Raw genomic sequence first — 25,170 nt, 5'->3', positions numbered from 1 at the left:
ATTGGACCTCCTCCACGAGGGTCACCCAGGGATCGTAAGGATGAAGGGGCTAGCAAGAAGCTATGTTTGGTGGCCACTCATGGACTCAGAAATTGCTGAGAGGGTAGGAAAATGCCAGGCTTGCCAAGAGTCCAGACCTCTACCCCCAACGGCCCCAGTCAGGGAATGGGAAAACCCCAAGGGCCCTGGTCAAGAATCCACATTGATTTTGCTGGCCCTTTCCACGGCCAAACCTTCCTAGTGGTTGTCGACGCGTTCTCTAAATGGTTGGAGATCATTCTCATGAAATCCATGACAGCCGAGGCAGTAATCGCAGCCCTGCGCCACCTATTCGCAACCCACGGGTTGCCTGACACGCTAGTATCTGACAACGGCCGCACCACGGCAACCCAGTTTGAGGAGTACTTGGCAGATGAGGGCATCCGACATGCCCTCTCTCGCCTTTCCACCCTGCGTCGAATGGCCTTGCAGAGCGTTCCGTCCGGAGCGCTAAGGAGGCATTGTCCAGACTCAAGCCAGGCGACTGGCAAACAAAGATAGATTTCTTTCTGGCCGTTCAGCATAGAACCCCCAGCACTGCTACAGGCAGAAGCCCAGCCGAATTATTGATGGGACGGAAGCTCCGGTGCCCACTTGACCGTTTGAATCCCCATTACACACCAGAGGGTTACAAGGGGGAACTGGGAAAAACTAGAGAAATGGGCATAGGCGACCGAGTGTGGGCCCGCAACTATGGGGACGGCCCAAGTTGGCTAGCAGGGCAAATCATAAAAGCAACCTGTCCAAAATCATACTTAGTTGAGTTAAAAGACAACCGAGTATGGAGGCGCCACATAGATCTGATAAGGAAACGAATAGCCGAACAACCCGAGCTAAATGAGACAGATCATGACCACTCATTATTTGAACCCACAGCTGACCATAACCCGGGGGAGGCGCAAGACTTAGCTGAGTTCCCGGAGGTCCAGCGACGCCATCAGGTTCCCGATGGAAACAGCAGGGAAAACTCTGCAAGTAATCCAAGGCCGGATGGCCTAGCAAAAGAGTCTGCAAGTAGTCCAGGGCCGGATGGCCTAGAGAGAGAGCTGGGAGGAGCAAACAGCCCCTCCGACCAGCTCAACCCACTCCCAAGGACGGAACCGCGCAGGTCCGAAAGAATCAGGAGACGCCCAGGTTATTTGCGTGACTACGTCGAAAAATAACATGTAAATAATATGTAAATAGAGGTAAAGTGTTTTCTGGGAGGGGAGGAGTGTTATGTATCTTTAAATATTTTGGCGGGAAACAAGCACGTTGCTGATTGGTTGAAGCCGCCGGTTAAACAGTATATAAGGAGAGGTTTTTCCCCAGCCAGGTTGCTGGGTTCACCCTATATTAAAGAGCTGTTGTCACTACCCTGGTCTCCAGCCTCGTTACTTCCCGAACTTAACAGTTTGATTGACGGTACCCTGAGGAGGCCCTCCCTATGGGAGCACACAGGTCGTTGGGAGGCTATTGGTGGCAGCAGGCGGTCCCGTAAATAACCCGGTCCTATGCCATGGCATAGGCATAGCATATGCCTATGCTATATATCTTGTAATGTTGATTCTTAGCCAACCCATTGAGAGACAGAGGGGAAAAAACAGCACAGAACTATTTTAACCAGGACATCTCCACCTAAGGAGCGCAAGATTCCTATAGGACAGTACATTATAGGGCCGTGATGGCAAATCTATGGCATGCGCACCCATGTCGTCTGGCACACGTCACCTGTTCCTCTTCCGGGTTTTTGGTGTGCATGCGCACGTGACGATTAGCTGGCCTTTGTGCGTGCGGCAGTTCTGGAAATTGAAACAGCTGGTCTTCCGTTTTCTGACATGAGTATGCGTGCTGGCCAGCTGATCGGCGCGTGCGCATGCGTGCCCGGAACCAGAAGATTTGCTTGCACACTGGAAACCCTTATTTGGCGCATGCATGCCCCCTGGGCAGCTCCTCTTCCTCGTTGTGCCCCTGATGAGCGCATGCGCGAAGTGCTCCCTGTTTGGCATTTGATGCTGCGCACGTGCATGCGCTCCCTTTTGGGCACTCGATGCCGAAAAGGTTCGCCATCACTGTTATAGGGAATCCTTGATTTACAAGCGTTCATTTGGTGGCCATCTGAAGTGCCAGTGCCACTGAAAAAATTGACATATATCTGGTCCCCACATTTACAACCGTTGGAGCAACCCCATGGTCATGTGATCAAAATTTGGATGCATACAACAGTTACAACATCTGTAGATTGCCTGTTGTGACCCAAGCACCAGTAGGTAGTAGGAAACTCAGGCAGTGAAAAAACAAACTAACTTTATTCGACGTTTAGCTGAGAACTCACAGTCTCCTGGTTTCTAGCCTGGAAACCTCAACCAGCCTCAACCACTAGACCAAATTACCTCTCTTGTCATGCCCAAAGCGTTGACCTGATTTAAAACAATTTCTTTGTTCTGGTGAATAAAATCCCAACTGGTTAACACCTTTGTAAGTCATAAATCATTAGTTATAATATATAATGGCTGGTCTATACAAGCCAGACCCAAACAGACCACTTTATGGCTTATATTTATAGCCTTAATATTTAAAAAGCCAAAAGGGGCCTTGTGGGATCATTTCCCAGGTAGGTAGCCAGTTCTCTCACCTCCTTTCCTTTCTCTTTCCCTGCACTGGAAATCTGAAGCAGCAGGAAAGAAGCAGACACACATATATTACAGGTAGTCCTCAAATAATGACTGTAATTGAGCCCACAACAATGGTGGTAAGTCGTGATAGTTGTTAACTGGGTCACCATGTCAAGGTCAATTTTATTGACCTTTTATGCAATCATACAGTGAATCTCACAATCGTTAAGCAAACCAAATGTTCAATTTGGGGCATTTTTTGCTAGAAACTGGAAGTAAATGCTGGCTTTCAGCAAAAACATTATAAACTGCCATCTCATGACCATGCATAAACGCAAGCTGGTTGCGGAAAAAATATAATCATGTGACCATGGGGTGAGGCCCGGCTATTGGAACTTCAAATCCAGTACCCTTTGCGGGGGTGGGGGTGTCCGTTATGATTTGAAACGGTTGCTAATCAGCCAGACATACGTTGAGGACTACCTGCCTGTATACCTTTTTGGCATATTCAAGCTTTATGATAGTATTTCTCAAGCTTGGTAATTGTGGACTTCAATTTCCTTTCCCAAAGTTTTATTTTTCTCCACTTTCCCCTATGTTCATGTTTTAGTCAAAGATGCATGGACTTCAGCTCCCAGAATTCCCCATGCTGACTGAGGAAGTCTGGGAGTTGAAGTCCATACGTCTTCAAGTTGCCAAGATTGAAAAAAAAAATACTTTAGGGCAGGGGTGTCAAACTCAAGGCCCGGGGGGGCTGGATCGGGCCCAGGGGGTGCTTAGATCTGGCGGGGCCACCCTGAAAACAGCAAAGGACTGGCCCGTGGTGCCTTTGCCAGCAAAAACACGGGAGGCAGTCCAGAGCTCTGGTTTTGCTGGCAGAGGATTGCAGGAGGCCGTCGCAGCTGAAAACGGAGCTCGGGAGCGCTCGGGCCACCACAGGTGCCCACGACAGGAGTGACATCGAGTTTGCCACACCCACTCTGGCCATGCCTCCTCCCCGAGGTCAAACATAGTCCTGATGCAGCCCTCAATGAAATCAAGTTTAACACCCCCGCTTTAGGACATTAAAGGGGCGGATAGAGACAATAACTAAGTGTCAGGGATTAACCAGAGGTGTGCTGAACCAGGACACAATTTTGCTCGGTGTATCTATTAAGCAACAAACCTCACTATGATTATTTCTTACTTATTTATACAAATACTTTGCATGAAGTATGAATCCCTTCATTTTAGCCCTAATAATTCCACTTTCCCTCAGAGCAATAAATCCACTAAAGACTTGCACTGATCTTGTTTTTAACACTTTGATTATGCTTTTCTACATAACCAGATCGTGTTAACCCAAAAGTATTTTTTCCAAAAGGCAACAGGACTTTCTTGGGTGTGTGTGTGGTTTTCTTTTTTTTTCCTTTGAAAACATTTCACTTCTCATCCAAGTTCTTCAGTTTGCTTCTTGGGTGAGAAACAAAATATTTTCAAAGGAAGAAAAAAAAATCTCCAAGAAAGTCGCGTTGCCTTTTGGAAAAAGCAACCATGACCTGGATGATTGAAATCTCCATAGACAAATAGCAGTACTTAGCAGTATTCCAAAGTCGTGTTTTAACCATCCAGAACTCCATCACTGATAAGGTGAATTATCTGAATTGGTGCAATCAACCAACATTTTATAGCTGAAGGCTGGGAGATTCTGTTCCTTCTGTGTTACATTGCCTTATGGCTCCGTATACAACGTGAAACAAGTACATTCATCTAGAAGAGAAGATTACCTATTTTTAGTGGTAAAATTAAGTTATTAAGTAAATTGAAATTAAGAACTGGAATCCCCACTCGAAAAAGCTTAAAGTGTAAGTAAAGATACTGCACCATGGAGCGTCTGCCCTTATTGTAAACTGTTCTTACATAAGGTTTTTGAAAGATTTATGAACCCTGTTCATTTCCTCTGCTTATCCTCAAGGCTTCTGAACATGCAACACCCTCTGTGTTTAAAACATGGCCATCAAGCTTAAACTTGTCCTTTTCTGCATTTTTATGGACTGAATTTTGAGCACCTACAACTGTTGTAATTTTTTTTTTTTGTTTAAGGTAAAGGAAAAGATTCCCCTCGCACATATGTGTTAGTCATTCCCAACACTAGGGGGCAGTGCTCATCTCAGTTTCAAAGCTGAAGAGCCAACACTGTCCGAAGACGTCTCCATTGACATGTGGCCAGCATGACTAAACGCCAAAGGCGCATGGAACACTGTTACTTTCCCACCAAAGGTGGTCCCTATTTTTCTACTTGCACTTTTTACATGCTTTCGAACTGCTAGGTTGGTAGAAGCTGGGACAAGGAACGGGAGCTCACCCCGTTACGCGGCACTAGGGATTTGAACTGCTGAACTGCCAATCTTTCAATCGACAAGCTCAGCATCTTAACCACTGGGCCACCGCATCCCCTTTTCTTTCTTTAGCCCCTTAGAAATCAATATCCTTCAACCTCATTCTAAAATGAAAAGAATCGCAATCAGTTATGCAATGTTCTTATAAGTATACATTATGTCTGTCCTTATGCTTCATGCTTAACTCTATTTTACCGAATAAACCACAGGGAATGGAATTCACAGAACACACTAAATCCAGAGTCATGAAAAACAATTACTGAGATTATAGTTTAAAGATAAAAGTCTGGTTCACCCAGCTGATTAAGATAATAGCCGGGCCCCCACAACCAGCTGAACCACAGACTATCTCACCTTACTTTAGTGTTTAGTGTTCCTTAGAACTCAGATTCTGAAACTTAAATCATGGTTTACCTGGTAGAATGGCGGGTTTGTACAAAACATTACGCCAAAATCAAACAAACTATATTGTCAGTAGGATTTGCATGGCCTGGAGCTGAAGCCAAAAATTCTTGAAACCGATACACTTTGTTCATCCATAATTATAAATGAGTAAGCTGTGTGAACCAAACCATTATCAGCAGCATTAGAAATAGAAATAAAATAATTTATAAGTCTCTTTTCCCCTTCCCACCATACTTCAACCCAGCTTTTAAATATTTATATATTCATGTATTTGTAACCTGGTGCCTTAACCAGTAGACAAAACTGGCTCTTGTATAAACATTATAAACTAAAGCCACCCACAAGCTGAGCTCATTTCCTGATGATAACTTGAGTACATGGAGAAGGGGCACAGAGTGGTGCAGTGGCCTAGAGGTAGAGCTCTCACCTCACAATCAGGAGACTGTGAGTTCAATCCTAGGTAGCAGCAGATATTTCTCTCTCTGGGCATGTTGAGAATATATCTGCTGAATATAACTCCGCATTGGTGACAGGAATCGCATCCGGCCAGTAAACCACTCAACTCCATTCAGTTGCCTAGATTCCACCCTGCAAGGGATTATGGGATCATTAAAAGACAAAAAGGGGAGGGGGGCACACAATCCTGATTTGCCCTTGTCTTCTTCTGGGATTCTTCTAAGTCTATTACTGGGGGAATTCCTAGTGGTCTGCTATCCGTGTACAAGTCCTGCTTACTTTTTCATAATCAGTCAAAGTTGGCTGGGTGCTCCCACCTGCCTGAGTTTTCAAGCATCATCTTTACCATGAATCAGCCGCAATACAACTGGCTGCTACTACAGATTTAGAGGCCCAGATAAGTAGTTTTTAATGCTTTCTTATGCAGGAAAGGTCTAAATTGCTTTAATGATGCCAGGAAGTGGCACCGGATCTGATGAAGAAAAGAAAAAAAAAATCTAACAGTGCTCAGTTTGTGGGTATCTTCAGTTTGTAATGTTGAGGAGCTGTGCTGGGATTTTTCAGTACCCTGCTGCATCTAAAGTTTTCCAGAACTTGTGAAACTTTTTTGGGGGGGTGGGATTCAAGAATAAGGAATTAAATGAAAGGTAGAGAAAGAGGGAAAGGGTGGAATCCTTTATACTCTCGGTTGTTTTCTTGCAGAGGTTTCATTACCCAGCTAGGTAACATCATCAGTCTTGCCCTGCCAATATTAGTGGGAGTGGTTTTGGGGGAGGGATTTCTTGATTGACCTGTTATATACCGTTAGCTTGTTTGTTGTTAGTTCCATGATTAGGACGTCGTTGACTTCTCGATTGTTGGTCTATTGTTAATCTTGGTGTTAATCTCTGCACATATGGATATTGATTGCTGGCCGGGAGGTGTTTTTGGAATGTCAACAAGACCATGCACATATATATACCCAATCTCCAACTTAGTACTCCTATAAAGGGGCATAGACAACATACTAAATCTAGACAGCATACTAAAAAGCAGAGACATCACCCTGCCAACAAAAGTGCATATAGTCAAGGCTATGGTTTTCCCAGTTGCAATGTATGGCTGTGAAAGTTGGACCATAAGAAAGGCTGAGCATCAAAGAATTGAGGCCTGGTGCTGGAGAAGACTCCTGGGAGTCCCTTGGACTGCAAGGCGAACAAACAAGTCAGTCCTAGAGGAGATCAACCCTGACTGCTCTTTAGAAGGCCAGATCCTGAAGAGGAAACTCAAATACTTTGGCCACTTAATGAGAAGGAAGGACTCCCTGGAGCCTAATGCTGGGAAAGATTGAGGGCAAAAGAAAAAGGGACGGCAGAGCGCGAGGTGGCTGGATGGAATCAGTGAAGCAATCAGCGTGAGCTTTAATGGACTCCAGAGGATGGTAAAGGACAGGAAGGCCTGGAGGAACGTTGTCCATGGGGTCACGATGGGTCGGACATGTCTTCGCAATTAACAACAACAATAGCGCAAAACCACTTCAGCCTGTCACCCCCAAATCAATCACAACTGAAAGCTGAAATACACCCGGTAAAGAAAGCCTGATCCTCAAGCTTAATTCAAAAGTTGGAGACAACTCCAGAGAACTCTCATTCCACAAATACAAAGAGGAGGACCTTCTGCTTCTTCTCTCAATGCCTTTATGATCAGACTCTCTCTTTTCCCCCCCCACTCCCCCTCCCAGCCAAGAGTTGGCTTTTGCAGAGGGTCAACTTTCTGAACGGATTGCATCACACAAGGCCACGGTGGTGAGATGATGCCCGAAGCTGGCCAATGACAGGCTGGCTCATTTGCATACATCTGGGGACACCAGGGAGGGGTGGGACATGACGCAAGACAAACCTTGGAAAGTGGAGATAATAAGGGTTTGGGAGACCAAGGGCACAGCCTTCAATCTCCTCCCGGAGAGACGCCCAGCTGCCTGCCAGCAATTTCTTGATTGGAAGCCAAGATCCTCTGGCATCATTTTAAACCACTTGATGGTTGACAGAGCAAAAATGGGACACAAACATTTCTTTTCCTAGGAGAGCAAAGTGTGAGTGTGTCTGCCTGTGTCTGTGTGTGTGTGTGTGTGGTGTGCGTGCGCACAAGCGCTGCCAACCGTTGGTGCTAAACAATAGCAAGAGAAGCCTTGGCTGGCGCAGCTGCTTATAAACCGGGGGGGGGGGGTGCAAAACAGTCAGAGAAGTAAAGTACAGATGCTGAACCGAGACTATAATTCTATTTGTAGTTCTATGGTTCCAGATCACCAACTAGGGCAAAGTTGGAATTGCGGTGAAAATCAGGTCGTCTGTAAAGAGGGATCTGTTTGCAGCTGGGAGGGACAGGGAAGTTTTTAAAAAATCTATGATATAATTGAGTTTGAACTGTCCATTAGGTCTGTCAAATTGTCCCCATTGTATGAGAAGAGCCTGTTCCCTAATCAAACTTGTCAGTGCGATACACACCACTAGCTTTCTAAAAAATGCAAGCAATATCACCCACCCACCCACCCACTCCTGCAAAATTTCAATTATTGAGTCTGTCATCTGCACCTCTATAACTGTCTGGTTCGGTTCTGCAACCCAACAAGAAAGACACAGACTTCAGAGGATAATTAGAACGGCAGAAAAAATAATTGCTACCAACCTGCCTTCCATTGAGGACCTGTATACTGCACGAATCAAGAAGAGGGCCCTGAAAATATTTACAGATCCCTCACATTTTTTTTTATTTGAATTTATATCCCGCCCTTCTCCGAAGACTCAGGATGGCTTACAACTGTGTTAAGCAATAGTCTTCATCCATTTGTATATTATATACAAAGTCAACTTTTATTGCCCCCAACAATCTGGGTCCATCCAGGACATAAACTGTTTCAACTCCTACCCTCAAAACGACGCTATAGAGCACTGCATACCAGAACAACTAGACACCAGAACAGTTTTTTCCCCGAAGGCCATCACTCTGCTAAACAAATAATTCCCTCAACACTGTCAAACTATTTACTAAATCTGCACTACTATTAACCTTCTCATCGTTCCCATCACCAATCTCTTTCCACTTATGACTATATGACTGTAACTTTGTTGCTGGCAATCCTTATGATTTATATTGATATATTGACCATCATTTGTGTTGTAAATGTTGTACCTTGATGAACGTATCTTTTCTTTTATGTACACTGAGAGCATATGCACCAAGACAAATTCCTTGTGTGTCCAATCACACTTGGCCAATAAAAAATTCTATTCTATTCTATTCTATTCTATTCTATTCTATTCTATTCTATTCTATTCTATTCTATTCTATTCTAGTGTGTTACTTTAAAAAAACTAGCAAGATCATCCAATTTGCAAAACTGAATCGGGGTTCCTTGTTCAGCTTCCTCCTTTCCGAAGTTTTATTTTTCCCTTCAATCTTCCTGCTTTTCGGCAGTCCCCCCCCTTCCCACGTCTCCAGCGTTTCTCAACCTCAGCAGACTTTAAGAGGTTTTATTTTTCAGCTCCCAGGATTCCCCAGACTGGCTGGGGAATTGTGGGAGCTGAGGTCTGTTGCACCTTAAAGTCGCTGGGGTGGGGGAAAAAAATAATTTCGCTATTCAGAAAAAGAGTCAGTGGGGATTTTTCTGCTTACTCCTGGGATGTAAATGAGAAATGGAAAACAAGGAGGGTAAGAAGAGAAGCTTACACAGTGATAAACAGGTGCCCCCCCCCAAAAGCCTTTAGTCAACTTGTATAGGAAGTCCTCGACTTACGACCACAACTGAGCCTCCACTACTAAGCAAGGCGGTTGTTGAATGAGCCGTGCCACAGTTTACGACTTATTTTGCCACAGTTAAGTAAATCACTGCAGTTGTTAAGTGAATCGTGTGGTTGTTAAGTGAATCTGGCTTTCCCCCCCATTGATTTTGCTTGTGGGAAGCCAGCTGGGAAGTTTACAAAAAGTGATCACACGATCCCAGGACAGGGCAACTGTCATAAATACATTCAGTTGCTAAGCACCTGAATTTCGATCGTGTGACCATGGGGATGCTGCAACGGTCGTTATGTGTGAAACCTGTTGGCGACGTTGTTACTTCAAATGGTCACTGAAGAATGGTTTCTAAGTTAAAGATTATCTGTAGCGGGAAAGCAAGAATACCACTGTCCTCTCCACACCCACCGACAAAATTTTCAGGGCCTCTGGTGGCTCAGATTGCTAAGACAGTCTGTTATTAACACAGCTGCTTACAATTACTGCAAGTTCAAGTCCCACCAGGCCCAAGGTTGACTCAGCCTTCCATCCTTTATAAGGTAGGTAAAATGAGGACCCAGATTGTTGAGGGCAATAAAAAGTTGACTTTGTATATAATATACAAATGGATGAAGACTATTGCTTAACATAGTGTAAGCCGCCCTGAGTCTTCGGAGAAGGGTGGGATATAAATGCAAATTTAAAAAAAAATTTAAAAAAAATCTTCAAATCATCTCAGCCATCCTATGAGAAACCGTGATTGATGCCTTCGCGCTGGTGGAAATACATATTTTTAAAAAGGGAAACATGGAGGGAAAATCCAGGCTGACGTTATAGAGATGCCTTGGCCCACACAAGAATATTCCCTATCTTCAATATTTTAGTTTTTACCACTTCGATTAAAGAAAAGAACATAACTACTTTTGTTTCCACATGGCGACAGGCTTCTGAACTTCATGCTTGATGTGGAAAAGAATGAAATTCTGACTTTGGGTTTTACCGATTAGGCCAGGGGTTTCCAACCTTGGCAACTTTAAGCCTGGAGGACTTCAACTCCCAGAATTCCCCAGTCAGCTTTGCTGGCTTGAGCGTGTCCAGAATTATTTTACAAGAAGAGTTCTCCACTTCTCTGATCACAACAAAATACTTTATGCTACCAGACTTGAAATTCTGGGTTTAGAAAATTTAGAACTCCGCTGCCTTCAGCATGACCTGTGTATAGCTCATAAAATCATCTGCTACAATGTCCTTCCTGTCGAAGACTACTTCAGCTTCAATCGTAACAATACACAAGCACACAATCGATTTAAACTTAATGTGAACCACTCTAATCTTGATTGTAGAAAATATGACTTCAGTAACAGAGTTGTTAATGCCTGGAATGCACTACCTGACTCTGTGGTCTCTTCCCCAAATCCCCAAAGCTTTAACCGAAAACTATCTACTGTTGACCTCACCCCATTCCTAAGAGGTCTGTAAGGGGCGTGCATAAGAGCACCAGCGTGCCTACCGTCCCTGTCCTAATGTTCCCTTTGATTGTATCCAATTCGTATGGTTATTTCATGCTTATATATACTTTTGTGTTTGACAAATAAAATAAAATAAAATAAAGTTGCCAAGGTTGGAGACCCCTGGATTAGACTGCTAGATCTTTATAGAAATGGCTTGTTCATATTATTATGGAAAAGCAAAAAGTTGTGGTTTGATGTTAATGCCTTATTTTACTGTAACAGAGAAAGTTGGAAGTCAATGCTTCTTCTTTTACCCCCTTTATTTTTCCTCACTTCTCTTTCCCCTCCCCCTCCCCCACTGCTTTTCTATTTACTTTGTATTTTCTATTTTACGGTAGTGGCCAAAATTGTGGAAACCTTTTGGGAAAAGTGTATTTTTGAGGTTTGATGGCTAATAACACCACTTTTTTTTGGAGTTTCAAGATAATCCTATTCCACTGCTAGAATGGCCTGGGAATAGCCCAGACCTCAACCCGATTGAAAATCTATGGAGCCGACTAAAGAAACTTGTTAGTCAGAAGCAACCCAGCAATAAAACCCAGTTAATAGAAGCAATCATTCAATCTTGGTTTCACATTGTAACAGCTGCAGAACTAAAAGACTTGGTTCACTCCATGGGAAGATGTTGTAACGCCGTAATTCATGCTAAAGCAGTGGTGGGATTCAGCCAGTTCGCACCACTTCAGAGAACCCGTTGCTAACTTTCTGAGCAGTTTGACAAACTGGTTGTTGGAAGAAATCCTTAGGGCAGAGAACCGGTTGTTAAATGACTTGAATCCCACTACTGTGCTAAATGTTAACCAACTTAGCATTAACTGACACGGTGAGAATTTTTATATATCTCGTTTTTTCTACGTGTTTCACTTTTCTTCTTTATACTGTAACTGCTATTCTAATAGCAAATCCTTCATAAAAGTGACTGCATTACATTCTTGATTAAATTGTCTTTCCATTGATATATAATTTTATGGTAGTACTCCAAAAAAAAAAAAAAAAGTGGTGTTATTAGCTAGACAATACACTTTTCCCAAACGTTTCCACAATTTTGGCCACTACTGTATAATACTTTATAACTCAACAAAAATGTTGACCGGGAACATTTTAGGTTTTTTTACAAACATCGCTCCAGCCATCTTATCCAGGCTGGAATAGCAGCTGCAAGGAACGCCTCTTGCAATTGGTTAAAGAAATACAGTAAGCTTGTTTTCTGGCTGATGCTAACTGAATGGAAGGATTGTGATCTCACACTGAGTGCTTGATGCTGAATGGGATATAAATGGGATGCGCTACATGCCTAGAACAGGGGTGTCCAACTTTGGAACTTGACGAGTTGTTAACTTCAACTCCCAGAATTCCCCAGGCAGTCATGGAGCCTGGAAAATTCTGGGAATTGAAGTCCTTAAGACACAATGTTGGTTGGCGGCCCCCAGGGGGAGGGCTTTCTCTGTGGCAGCACCGGCGCTATGGAACGAGCTGCCTCCGGGGTTACGCCAACTCCCCGACCTCCGGGCCTTCAAACGTGAACTGAAGACTCTACTATTTCATCGTGCGGGACTAGCCTAAGAAATATTTTATTGTAATTTTAAACGGGTTTTAAATCGGTCTTTGACCGTTTTAGTTGATTTGGCCATTAAATATTTGGTTTTAATTTGTTTTTAAATATTGCTATTTATATTTGTATTTTAATATGGCTGTAAACCCCCCGAGTCCTTCGGGAGAAGGGTGGTATAGAAATTAAATTATAAATAAATAATAAATAAATAAATAAATAAATAAATAAATAAATAAATAAATAAATAAATAAAAATAAAGTTGCCAAAGTTGGAAAGCCCTAGCCTACGGTGAGCATTTCCTATATGGCAACTTTTCTATCCTTTCTACCAATGGGCCAAAAGAAGGAAAACACCTGTATTTTTTAGTTAGAAACCGTGTCTCTCATGAACTATCTTGACAACAGAACCAGAACTGGAGGGGGTATCTTACGACCAGTCCTTCTACTTATGACCATTGTAGCATTCCCATAGTCACGCATTCCAGGGTCATGTGACCACCATTTGCAACCTCCCCAGCTGGCTTCCAACAAAGTTAATGGGGGAAGACAGATTTATTTAATGACCATGTGACTCACCTACAGTGTTCGCTTAACAACTATGGCAAAAAAGGTTGTAAAATCACCTTGGTTAGCAATGGAAGTTTGGAACCCAAATACAGTCATAGGTTGAGAACTACCTGTAATAGTCTAACCTTCATAGCAAAGCAATGCCAAGTGGCAGGTTCCTCAAGAAATGGTTGTCCTACTACTGAAAACTTTCAATCGGAACAATTTCACTTGGGAAAATGTTTATGGAGATTCACAATCATCCAGGTCATGGTTGTCCTGAAGGTGCTTTTTCAAAAGGCAACTGGACTTTCTTAACCTGAGAACAATTTAAACTGGGAACCAATTACAGGCAGTCCTCGACTTACAACATTCATTTCGTGACCGTTCGAAGTTACAACGGCACCGAAAGAAGTGACTTATGACCATTTTTCACACTTATGACCGTTGAAGCATCTCCCTCAGGGGTGAAATCCAGCAGGTTCTAATAGGTTCTGGAGAACCGGTAGCGGAAATTTTGAGTAGTTTGGAGAACCGGCAAATACCACCTCTGGCTGGCCCCAGAGTGGGGTGGGAATGGGGATTTTGCAGTATCCTTTCCCCAGGAGTGGGGTGGGAATGGCCACGCTCACCAAGCCACACCCACCAAGCGACACCAAGCCCACCACAGAACCAGTAGTAAAAAAAATTGAATTCCACCACTGAGCTCCATGGTCACGTGATTTACATTCAGATGCTTGACAACTGGTTTCTATTTACGACAGTTGCAAAGTCCCGGGGTCATGTGATCATCTTTTACAAACTTCTGACAAGCAAAGTCAGAAAGTCAAAGTCAATGGGGAAGCCAGATTCGCTTAACATTCGGGTTACTAATTTAACAACTGTGGTGATTCACATAACAAACGTGGCAAGAAAAGTCGCAAAATGGGGACCAAACACACTGAACAAATTTCACACATAGCAACATAAATTCTGGGCTCAGTTGTGATTGTAAGATGAGGACTACCTGTAACCAGAGGTGGGCTTCATATACTGTAGCAACCGGTTTGCCCAGCACCAGAAATGTGAGCGCACACATCCATGCATGTGTGCGGCATCACAAAACATGGCAATTTGCTTACATGTGCTGTCCACACATGCATGCAACATCAAACAACACGGCAATTCGCTCTCGTGTGCCATCCATATATGCATGCAGCGTCAAAAACACAGCAATATAGGACAGGATTGCGCCTGGGCAAGTGGGCGGGCCCACCAGCAGGTCGCCACTATCGGTTCGTCCGAACCGGTCCGAACCAAACTGAATACCACATCTGCCTGTAACCCATTTTTTCTACTGAAATTTGTCTTGTCTTTGAAAACAGACAACAAGTACACATTTCTCCTCCTCTATATTTGGGGAGCAAGGCTATTTCACACCTAGCCTGAACTTCTCTATTTCTTTATACCCTTCTTAAACAGCAACATCGACAGGTAGACATCAACTTACAACAGTTTGTTTAGTGACCATTCGAAGTTACAACCGCACTGAAAAAGTGACTTGTGACCATTTTTCACACTTATGACCATTGCAGCATCCCTACGGTGACGTGAACAAAATTCAGATGCTTCTGCAACTGACTCATATTTATGACGGTTTGCAGTGTCCCGGGGTCATGTGATCACCATTTGTGACCTTCTAAGTCAACGGGAAAGCCAGATTCACTTAACAACCATGTTATTAACTTAACAACTGCAGTGATCCACTTAACAACTGGGACAAGAAATGTCGTAAAATGAGGCAAAACTCATTTAACATCCTGCTTAGTAACAGAAATTTTGAGCTCAATCGTGGTCGTAAATTGAGGATTACCTGTACTGGAAAGTTCTCAGTCCCATTTATTTATTTTGAGCAGTTACAATAACAATCTTACCCCCTTGATCCATTCCTGCTGTCTCTCAGTACCTGACAGATTTTTGTCTGTGCTCAGAAACTCAGCAGACTTGGATCTGGTTAGTAGCTTTCCCAGGAAGTCACCAGAGAATTCCAGGGCTGGAAAGTCAACAGGAATGTTGAAAACCATCCCAGAAGGAAACAGTGACACACAGCACTTGTTACGTTGCCAAGAAAACTCCATCACTGAGTTTGCAGGAGACCAGCTCAACTCAAGGAATTCTTTGCCTTTAATTCTTGCTAGCCGTGGAATCCTGGCACTGGTCCAATCTAGGTTCAGAATCCTCCCACATTGTTGGAAGGCGGAGGGAAAAAAGCAAACTGACTCAGAGAGAAGGCCTCGCCTAAGGCTACCTAGAGGCTACCTAGAGCAGAGGTCTCCAACCTTGGCAACTTTAAGACTTGTGGACTTCAACTCCCAGAATTGAAGTTGAAGTCCACAAGTCTTAAAGTTGCCAAGGTTGGAGACCCCTGACCTAGAGAGTTTGGGGCAGAATGAAAATTTGAACTTTAATTCTTTGTGATTCATAATTAATAAGAGAGACCTAAACTTGCCTAACGAAAATAATGATTCATGCTTCGGTAGAAATATCTTGAGGGTTGCAAAGCAATGAGGCCCTTTTTTTTTTCTCAAAGTGACTACATGGAGAAGACCTCATCTGTGGCCTTGGTAGTGGCAAAATAGCCTTGTCTGATTAAGAAAAAGAAGATAATTGCAACCCTTGGTTGACTTTTTACAGAAAACTGGGGGGGAGGGAATGAATTTGGATCTACGGGTTTGATGAATATGGGGAAAGAGGGAAACCATCACATAAGAGAGAGAGTATAAAATAGGAATGTATTTATTTATTTATTTATTTATTTATTTATTTAATCACATTTTTATACCGCCCTATCTCCCGAGGGACTCAGGGTGGTTTACAGCCTATTAAAAACACAAAAACAGATATAAATACAGAATAAAACACTAATTAAAAAACTTATTAAATAAGGCTGACTTTAAAATTATAATTAAAATACTAAAACCCCATTAAAAACTAAATTAAAATTAACAACCTAGCCCAGTCCTGCGCAAATAAATAGATGTGTCTTAAGCTCGCGGCGAAAGGTTCGAAGGTCAGGAAAGTTGACGGAGTCTTGGGAGAAGTTCGTTCCAGAGGGTGGGAGCCCCCACAGAGAAAGCCCTTCCCCTGGGTGTCGCCAGTCGGCACTGCCTGGCGGACGGCACCCCAAAGAGTCCCTCTCTGTGAGAGCGCACGGGTCGGTGGGAGGCAGTTGGTGGCAGCAGACGGTCCCGTAAGTAACCCTCGTAAGTAATTTATAACTGCTGTGAAGACTGGAAGAAACAAAATACACTCTAAAACCCACATGTTCTCGAAAGTCTAAATAAATATGCCTACTGGGTTAAAAAACAACAACAACAGAGGATTTCTGCTGTAAACTTGAAACAGGCAGGTAAAAAAATGAATGTTTTTAAAACAGGGACTCTTTGTGGAAGCTCTATAATATTTGTGTTTCACACAGTCGTACAGAAAGCAGCTCTGTCCAAAATAGCATGGAATTCTGCATGAAAACCAAAATAAAAGTTGCTCTTGCTTTGAACCCTAATTCTCAGACTGGATTTAAACACCCCTGCTTAACCATAGTTGACATAATCATGGATTATTGAATAAACTAGTAACAAAACAACGTTAAACAGGGTCAAACCATATTAGTAGACCATATACTACATTAATAATAAAGGGCTAATTTTACTTTAATTTTACTTTAATTTTAGGGACACTGTGGCTCAGTGGCTAAAACACTGAGCTTGTCGATCGAAAGATCAGCAGTTCAGTGGTTCAAATCCCTAATGCCACATAACGGGGTGAGCTCCCGTTACTTGTCCCAGCTTCTGCCAACCTAGCAGTTTGAAAGCACGTAAAAAATGCAAGTAGAAAAACAGGGACCACCTTTGGTGGGAAGGTAACAGAGTTCCATGCACCTTTGGCATTTAGTCATGCCGGCCACATGACCACGGAGACATCTTCGGACAGCGCTGGCTCTTCGGCTTTGAAACGGAGATGGGCACCACCCCATAGAGTCGGGAACTTCTAACACATATGTGCGAGGGAAACCTTTATCTTTACCTTAATTTTACTTTTTATAGTTGCCAAATGGCTAAGATGTGGCCATTTGTAGAACTGCCTTATCTCTAATAAGCCTTTTTGGTGCTTTAACAGACCTTTGAGTCTGAATCTGTCCCTTGACCCAAAATTTTTAAATACATCTCCTGTCTGACTTTCCCAGTTTTTTTTTTTTTTAAAGCTGACTTTTTTTAAAGCTGACTTTCATTCTAGGGATGCAATGAGTTAAATCCTCACCCTATTTCATTTGCTTTTGGGGGTGTTTTTGTCTAGGTTGTTCCTTAAAATGTTTCTGATTATCTTAAAGGCCTGGAAAGATTTCATTACTAGAATGGCAGGTAAATGCCACAAATCCAATCCAATTTAGTAATAAGCAGATGGATAAATAAAACTGATCATTAATGTTAGTAAGTTAACTGGTGCAAGGTGGTCTATTAAAGGGAGAGGAAGACAAATGTTGGTTGTTTGGGTGCAGCGTGCAATAGTTTCGGAACATCCAAAGTGATGCTCTAAGTCAGGGGTGTCAATCTTGTTTTCATTGAGGGCCGCATCAGGGTTGTGTTTGATCTCGGGGGGAGGGTGCATGGCCAATGTGTGTGTGGCCAGTACAACGTCACTCGTGTTGGGGGCACCTATGTTGACCCGAGCTCTCTGCCTACGGAGCTCCCGACCTCCATTTTTGCTGGCAGAGGCATCACAGGCCAGTTCTTCGATGTTTCCAGGGTAGCCCCGATGGGCCAGTTCTAAGCACCCCGTGGGCCGGATCTGGCCCACAGGCCTTGAGTTTGACACCCCTGCTCTAAGTCACACACATGTAAAATAGGCCAGAAAAATCTGTGCATAGCATGCATCTTTCTTTTTAAACCATGTGTCTCCAACCTTTTTAACTTGCCTGGGCTGCACTGAGTGAAGAGAATTTTTTTTCGGGCCACATGTAAAATATATAATATAGTTCTTGTATATAAACCACATAATAATGTTAAACGTTTATTTTCTTGTGGGTGGCACATTACTGGCTGTCCAGGGCTGCATGCGGCCTGTGGGATGCGGGTTGGACACGCCTGTTTTAAACCGTTCCGAACTACTTTTAAGTTTCTGTTTCCCCCAACTTTAAAATGGAAAGTTAAATTCAGTGCCACGCTGGGGAAACTCGAAATGACAAACAGAAGTTACAAATCCACTCCTTCCTTCGTACTACAAGATGCCCAGCTCCAGTTAATAAGCCAAGGATGCTGGTTTCTCAAAAGAGAAGGAGGGAATATTTTGCTGGAACAAGGTAACATCTGTACAGGTTTGGCTCCCCAGGTGCAGAAGCTGCTGGGTACACGGCCTGCCAGCCACAGGAAAGGCAGCTGCTACAACCTCAGTGTGCAGTGCGCATGCAACAGGACAGATAAAGAGGTCTGTGGCTGTCACACCTGCCTTCCTGCCTTCCACCCCACCCCCCCTCAAAAAAACCCACCCCAGTTATAGTTTTGTAAGTGTATCCTGAACAGAGTTCATGGTTTCTTTGTTTTTCTCCAACATTTACAAAAGTCACAGGTGCAAAATCCAGTGAAAGCTTGGTACACTAAGAAACACACTGAACGATGTATCTCAAACTATCACAGGAAAGCCAACAACTTGAATTAACTTATATCACATCTCTGCCACTAAATTCCCTGTTCAGATAAGGCGCTTTCTTTCTGTGTTGTATTTTAAATACACACTCACACACCCAAATACACACAGCTGCGTAGAAAGAGGGGGGGAAAGAGCAGTAAGTTGCAAGTAGAGAAGGCTATTTCTTTAGCTATTTCTTTTCTAGTTATTCCTTCAAGTAAATATTACTTGCAAGAAATGTCCCATAAGGAAAGGGGAGGGGAGGGGAGGGGATGTTGGGTTTTGGGAGACAGGAGTAAAATAAGGTTTAAGTAAGTATTTTACCAACCCCCCAAAAACTGCTTCTTTATACCCAACTGAGCCCCCAGTTCCTTTTTATTTATTCTATTGATTTAAATATCATGGAACATTGAGGGAAATTTATGTCAATCTGTGGTAGAAAAAAATCAGGAAGAGCCTGATAGCACCTAACACATTTTAGTAAAAGGCTGAAGTTCACAAGGCTTAAGTTCACAAAAGCTTAAACCCTTAAATAAAACCCGTTCATCAGAAAAAAATGCTGCTAGACTCTTTTAGAAAATTATTTGAGACTTTCAAGAATTCGCTTCTCAATGGTAAAAGCTGGGGGCAAAGAAATGGGGGATTCTGGGAGCTGAAGTCCACACCTCTTCAAGTTGCCATGTTTGACAAACGATCTGCAACCACCTCATTAAAGTGTTAACTCACAGTTCGTAAGCTATTAGTAAAGACAGTAAGTCTCAGCCACAGTAACAAGCAGAGGATGGAGCTGTTTTCAGTTGGAAAGCGAAAGAGACAATATCAAGTTGAAAATCAAAGTTGAAGGCCCATTCAAGATCAGACGTCAAGGGGTTCTTCTGCCGTGCTCTCCAGCAGATAATAAAAATGGAGGAACACCCAGCCTTGGATTCCAGCCCACGAGAGCGAAGAGTAGAATCATGGGAATATTATTATTACAGGATTCCCTTCAAGCAGAAACAAGAATGCCAAGTCGCTTTGGTTAGCCAGACCTGTAGTGGAGTTTTGCGTTTTTTTTTTGGAATCTCCCCAAAATTGGGGAGTGTCAGTTCAAACCTCAAGAATGGCACACCAGGCTGATGGAGGAAAGGAACCACATGTTACTACTGCCTTGAGCTGAATAAGATTAAGCAGGGCTGCCTTTTAGTATAAATCTGGGTTCCAGTAGGACGCTTCCCTCATTTTACTGAAGTAATCCACTGAATTGTAAACTAACCAAACAGGCTGAGTTCGCACAGCTTGCTAAGCCACCAACCAACAGTGAAATCAATCAAGCGTGGCAAGCTGTTAGGCTTTAACTGTCTTGGTTAGGCTTGGGTGGGTGAGGGCAGGGTTTTCATACGGGTCACCAAGCAGTCGTCCAGGCTTATGTTCCAGTAAAGCCTCCCACTATCTCCCCCCCCCCCAATACACACAGAGCCAGAGAAAGAGGCCGAGGACGACATGAGCAAGACCCGTGGCCTCTCTCCTAGCCCCACCTAGGAAAGCCACATGTCCTGGACTTCACTCCACAAACATTGCCAAGTTCACCTTATCAGGCGCAAACAGCTCAGTTTTTCGTAGGAAAAAGTCGTTTGTTTTCACAGCGGGCTTCTCAGAGCTATAAATGGATCCATCCAAACAAACAGAGAGAGAGAGAGAGAAAACCATCTTGCCCCCCTCCTTTCCCCCCTCCTCCCACAGTAGCCAGCCCGAACTATTAACTCAGGGGAACTATTAACTCAGGGGATATGGTACAAACACGTGGCCCCGGACATCATGAACCAAGTGGAAAGAAATGAAGTTGAAAGCACCTTCCCCTGGGCTGCCAAAGTTTCCCTCGCTGGATTAAAATGTTCAAAACATGCAGTTCACCCAACCAGCCAAGTGGCTTGGAAAATCCAACCGAAACCATCGGAAGAACACCACGCTGAGGAGCTGAGGACGGAGGCTTCATCCTTGCCCCCATCCCCACTCTCTCCCATACCAGCTTTTAAAAACCAGGTTCCTATACTTGGCAAGCGGAACAGCAGCCCAGAAGTTTGATCCCGCTTCTGTAGGATTTTTTTTGGTGGAGGAGGGGAGGCTATCCTGCCACTTGGAGTTTGGAGAGGAAAGTTGGGCTGTCAAGAGTCAGAAGTTTAGAAACTGTAGAGGCCACCTGCGGTCTGATGTAATGCAGAACCAGGCTAAATCTGTCAGATGGCTATTGCAGCCCAAAAAGGTCGGAGGCAGAAAGGGGTTTATTTTCCCCAAAAGATAGGAAGATGAAACTTCAAGGATTGGAGGGAGGAGAGAAGGTGGGGGGGTGGAATGAAGTAAAAGAAGGGAAAGGAGTGGTACCCGAGGGGCAGGGGAGGATTCGGAGAAAATGTGAAATCAATCCAAGGGGGTTGGAAGGGAGGGACCGATCTACTGGAGCACCACTCTTCGCGGCGCGAAAAAGTTGGAAGTTCGAAAATTAGGAGTGTCAGAAGCCGCCAAGCTTTCCCGAAAGTTACCACTGCTAAACTTTCCCCACAAACACACACACACACACCGATTCCCACGCGCCTGAAAAAGCGAACTTTTGTGGGGGGGGGGTTCCCCAGACGCGTGGGGGACGAAACCGCTTCTTCCCCAGTTCAAACAAGCACCGCCTCAAAAAGTTGGACCTCTTCGGGAATGCCTCCCCCCCACACTTCTCTCTAGACATGCTCAGAGGCACCGCGGCCGCTTCTCGTCTGGCCAAAGCGAGACCCGGAGCGTTACGAAACCTCCTCCGGGGTTACGCCCTGACTCAACCCTGGCAGCTCGAGCTTCCTACGCGGGCGGGGAGGCCAGGTCTCCCGGGGGAGGCGGGCTCCGGCTTCTTCGGCGCAAGCTTCTCGCACCCACCCACCCACCCCCGCCGGCTCACCTGAAGTAGTAGACATCGCTCTTCCCGGCGCTGAGCCCCGATTTGCGGATGACCTCCTCTTTCTTCCAACCGGGAGGCAACGCCGGGCAGTCCACTCTCTTGCCCCGCTTCTCCATGCGGGGGCCTCGGCGGCGGTGCCCCTCGGCCGGAGACGACGGAGACGACGGAGGAGTCGAAACCGGAGAAAGTGGGGCGCTCCCCAGCCGAGGCCTGCTGCTGGCCAGCTCACCGGCCCCTTCGGCAGGGGCGGAGGGGAGAGGTCGGCGGCGGGGCGCGCTGCCGAGCAGGCGCCAAGAGCAGCGCCGGCCCTTTCTGACCGGGCAGCGGCGGAGCGGCTGTCCAGCAGCGGCGGCGGCGGCGGTTCCAGTGCCCACCCGGGGCAGCCTCCTTCTCGGCGTCCGCTGTTGCTGCTGCTGCTGTTGCCGCCGCCGTCGAGCCCTCTCGGCCAGTGCCGGGAGGAAGAGTCGGGGCTGCGCGCGCAGGGCTTGGCTTCGGCCAGGTGGCGGCGGCGGCGGCGGCGGCGGAGCAAGAGAAGGAGCAGGCGGCGACAGCGGCGGCGGGGGGAGCAGCGGCGGCTGCTGCTGCTGCTGCTGCTGCTTCCGTAACTGAGCCTCGGAATCCGTGTCATCGGCGCTCGGAACCTCGGGGTCATAGAGCCCGCGCGGCACAGCCAAGGGAGGGAGGAGAGTGGGAAGGATGACGGCGCGCCAGCCAGCCAGCCAGCGAGCCGCCGCGCCCACGCCCGCCCCAGCCACGGTCCCAGCCCCGGCCTCGGCCAGGCATTCCCGGCTTCCAAAGACCGCCCCTTTCCCCTCGATCCCGCCCCGCTTCAGCCTTGGAGCGGCGCCGGTCGATGCTGCCCGGTTGCTTCCAATCCGGCGCCTGCCTTGGGAGGGGGGGGGGCGGGCTTCAAAGGACGGTTTGCGAGCCTCGTGGTGGTGGGGTGTTAAGTCGCTGCCTTGACGCGCCTTCGAAATGGCTGGTCGGAAATCCTGGAATTCCTTTTTTTTTTTTTTTTTTTTTTGTGCCGGGAATTGAGAATTGAAGATTTATCATCGGAAAAGACAGGCGTGCCCGGGACCATGTGCAGAGTTCTTATCTCCTTAGATTTCCTCCCCCCTTCCCCAGGACGCTTAGTAAATCAATGTCTTTGGAAATGCGCGGAGGGTGACAACGATGGAGTTGCAACTCTTAGTCCGGACTTTTGAGCGCGTGCAGAATAGCTCTTCATGGCCAATATAAGACAAATAGATTTCACATATCTAAACTAAGACGAAACTTTCCAGCAGAGCTTCTGAGAGTGGGTTCCCCACCCCCTCCCGGGATACAACCTCTGAAGCTAAGAATCGGGGGGAAAGAACGGAGTTGCGATTGTCAAAATAATCTCTGACCACGTGCAGAGTACTCGCCCCAGATCATTCCCCCACCCGTCCCACCTAACTTGCCAAGCTGGAGCAGTAGTTTTCAGGAGCCCAGATTTATAAAGTAAAAACGAAACACCGCGTGGGTGGGCCGAACCCACCGAATTATAGCCGGGAGCTCCCACGCAGGACCTCAAAGGCCCGTAGAGAACCTAGAAGTGTTACGAGCTTCCTATGGGGAAAGTTTCCGGGCATGAAAATTGCTCTCAGATCTGTCAGCAGACGCCGCAGATGCGGGGGTTATTTGAGGGCGTAGCAAGCTCTTTTGCTGGTGGCATAGGCGAGGGAAGCGAGAAGAACTTACTGGGCATTCATAGGTTCGTGGAAACGGGTACATGAACTAGTCTAGTGAAGAGAAGGACCAGGGGAGACATGATAGCCGTCTTCCAATACTTGAGGGGCTGCCACAGAGAGGAGGGGGTCAAGCTGTTTTCCAAAGCACCTGAAGGCCAGACAAGGAATAATGGATGGAAACTGACCAAGGAGAGATTCAACTTAGAAATGAGGAGGAACTTTCTGACAGTGAGAAAAATCAACCAATGGAACAGAAGCTGCCTTCGGAAGTTGTGGGAGCTTCATCACTTGAGACTTTCAAGAAAAGATTGGACTGCCATTTGTCAGAAATGGTATAGGCAGGGTCTCCTGCTTGAGCAGGGGGTTGGACTAGATGACCTATAAGGTCCCTTCCAACTCTGTTAATCTGATCAGAAATGATGACGGACCCCCTTCGCCCCACATCCACTCTCTTCACGGATTTTCAAAAAAAACTAGATAAAAAGGCCTTGTAGAAATTACGGAAGTCCGTCTCCTGGCACTTGAATGTCGTTTAATGCTTCTACGTGGATCAAAATGAGCTTTTAAAGAAGATTAAGAGGTCGAAGGCCACTTAAAAGAAGAGAAGCGATCAGTGAAGTTAACGTGGACTTTTTTTTTTTTTTTTTAAAGAGGCGCTTCCTCGGCAAACTTTTCCCTAACTTGGCGCCCTCTGATGTGTATTTGGCTCCAGTGAAAATCAAAATACTACCCTGGAGAAGTTGGCTTCACAGGCTGCTATATTATCACAGTAGCTTAACGTCGTGGGGGGTGTGTGTGTTTAAGGTCCACCTGTTGCATTTCACCTGTTTAGTCAGGGCAGAGGTTAATTAAGTTGTCCTACGAATCCAGTCCCTTGGCAACATCGAGCGCCGGGGTACTACATAACCCAGAAAATGTCCCAAAGGCTCTTTTTCCAAAAGGCAACTCGACTTCTTGGGAGTGGGTTTTTTTTTTTTTGGAAAATGTTTCGCTTCTCCTCCTTAGAAGCTTTGATACGTTTTCAAAGGAAAAAAAAAATACCAAGAAAGTCCAGTTGCCTTTTGGAAAAAGAACCTTTGGGACAACCATGACCCGGGATGATTAGGAATTTCCACAGACAACTCAGAAAAATGGGTTAATTAATTTAAGAATATGATTTAAACTGGTTGTCTGAACACACCGTCGCACGTATTACAATTTCTTTAGCCCTAGCGCAGGGGTCTGCAAACTTGGCTCTTTTAAGTCTTGTGGTCTTCAACTCCCAGAGTTCCTCAAAGCTGGCTTTGTGGAACTTTGAGGAACAGAGTTTCAGCAAAGTTGGCTGAGGAACTCTGGGAGTTGAAGTCCACAAGTCTTAAAAGAGCCAAGTTTGCAGACCCCTGCCCTAGCGTATTGTTCGGCCCCAAACCATAAAGTTAACTTCTGGTTCATCATGTTCTCCAAACTCAAAACATCCTCCAGTGAACTTGGCGAGGTCCCTACAATAGGCTCACCCATGATTTATCACGAATAAACCACATTGGCTGGATATATATTTATACACCATACACATTATGTTTTGGGTTGATGTGCGGTGCGAACCCAAATCCTGAAATTCCCACTCAAGTTCGTTTGTTTTTTGTTTTTTGTTTTTTTTTTTAAAAAAATCT

General features: G+C 45.2%; 1 protein-coding gene across 1 annotated transcript in view; it reads right to left on the bottom strand.

The window, feature by feature from the left end:
* MBD2 (methyl-CpG binding domain protein 2) overlaps window positions 1–22,555 on the bottom strand; it is an 81,840-nt gene extending 59,285 nt beyond the window's left edge. The window contains exon 1 of the mRNA XM_058170747.1: window positions 21,807–22,555. Coding sequence (XP_058026730.1) covers window positions 21,807–21,922 — 116 coding nt within the window. The 5' untranslated portion in view covers window positions 21,923–22,555. The remainder of the gene's footprint in view (window positions 1–21,806) is intronic.
* Between the last annotated feature and the right edge of the window lie 2,615 nt (window positions 22,556–25,170).

This window comes from Ahaetulla prasina, chromosome 2 (genome assembly GCF_028640845.1).
Source record: "Ahaetulla prasina isolate Xishuangbanna chromosome 2, ASM2864084v1, whole genome shotgun sequence".
NCBI lineage: Eukaryota > Metazoa > Chordata > Lepidosauria > Squamata > Colubridae > Ahaetulla > Ahaetulla prasina.
This window is presented reverse-complemented; position numbering and strand designations above follow the sequence as displayed.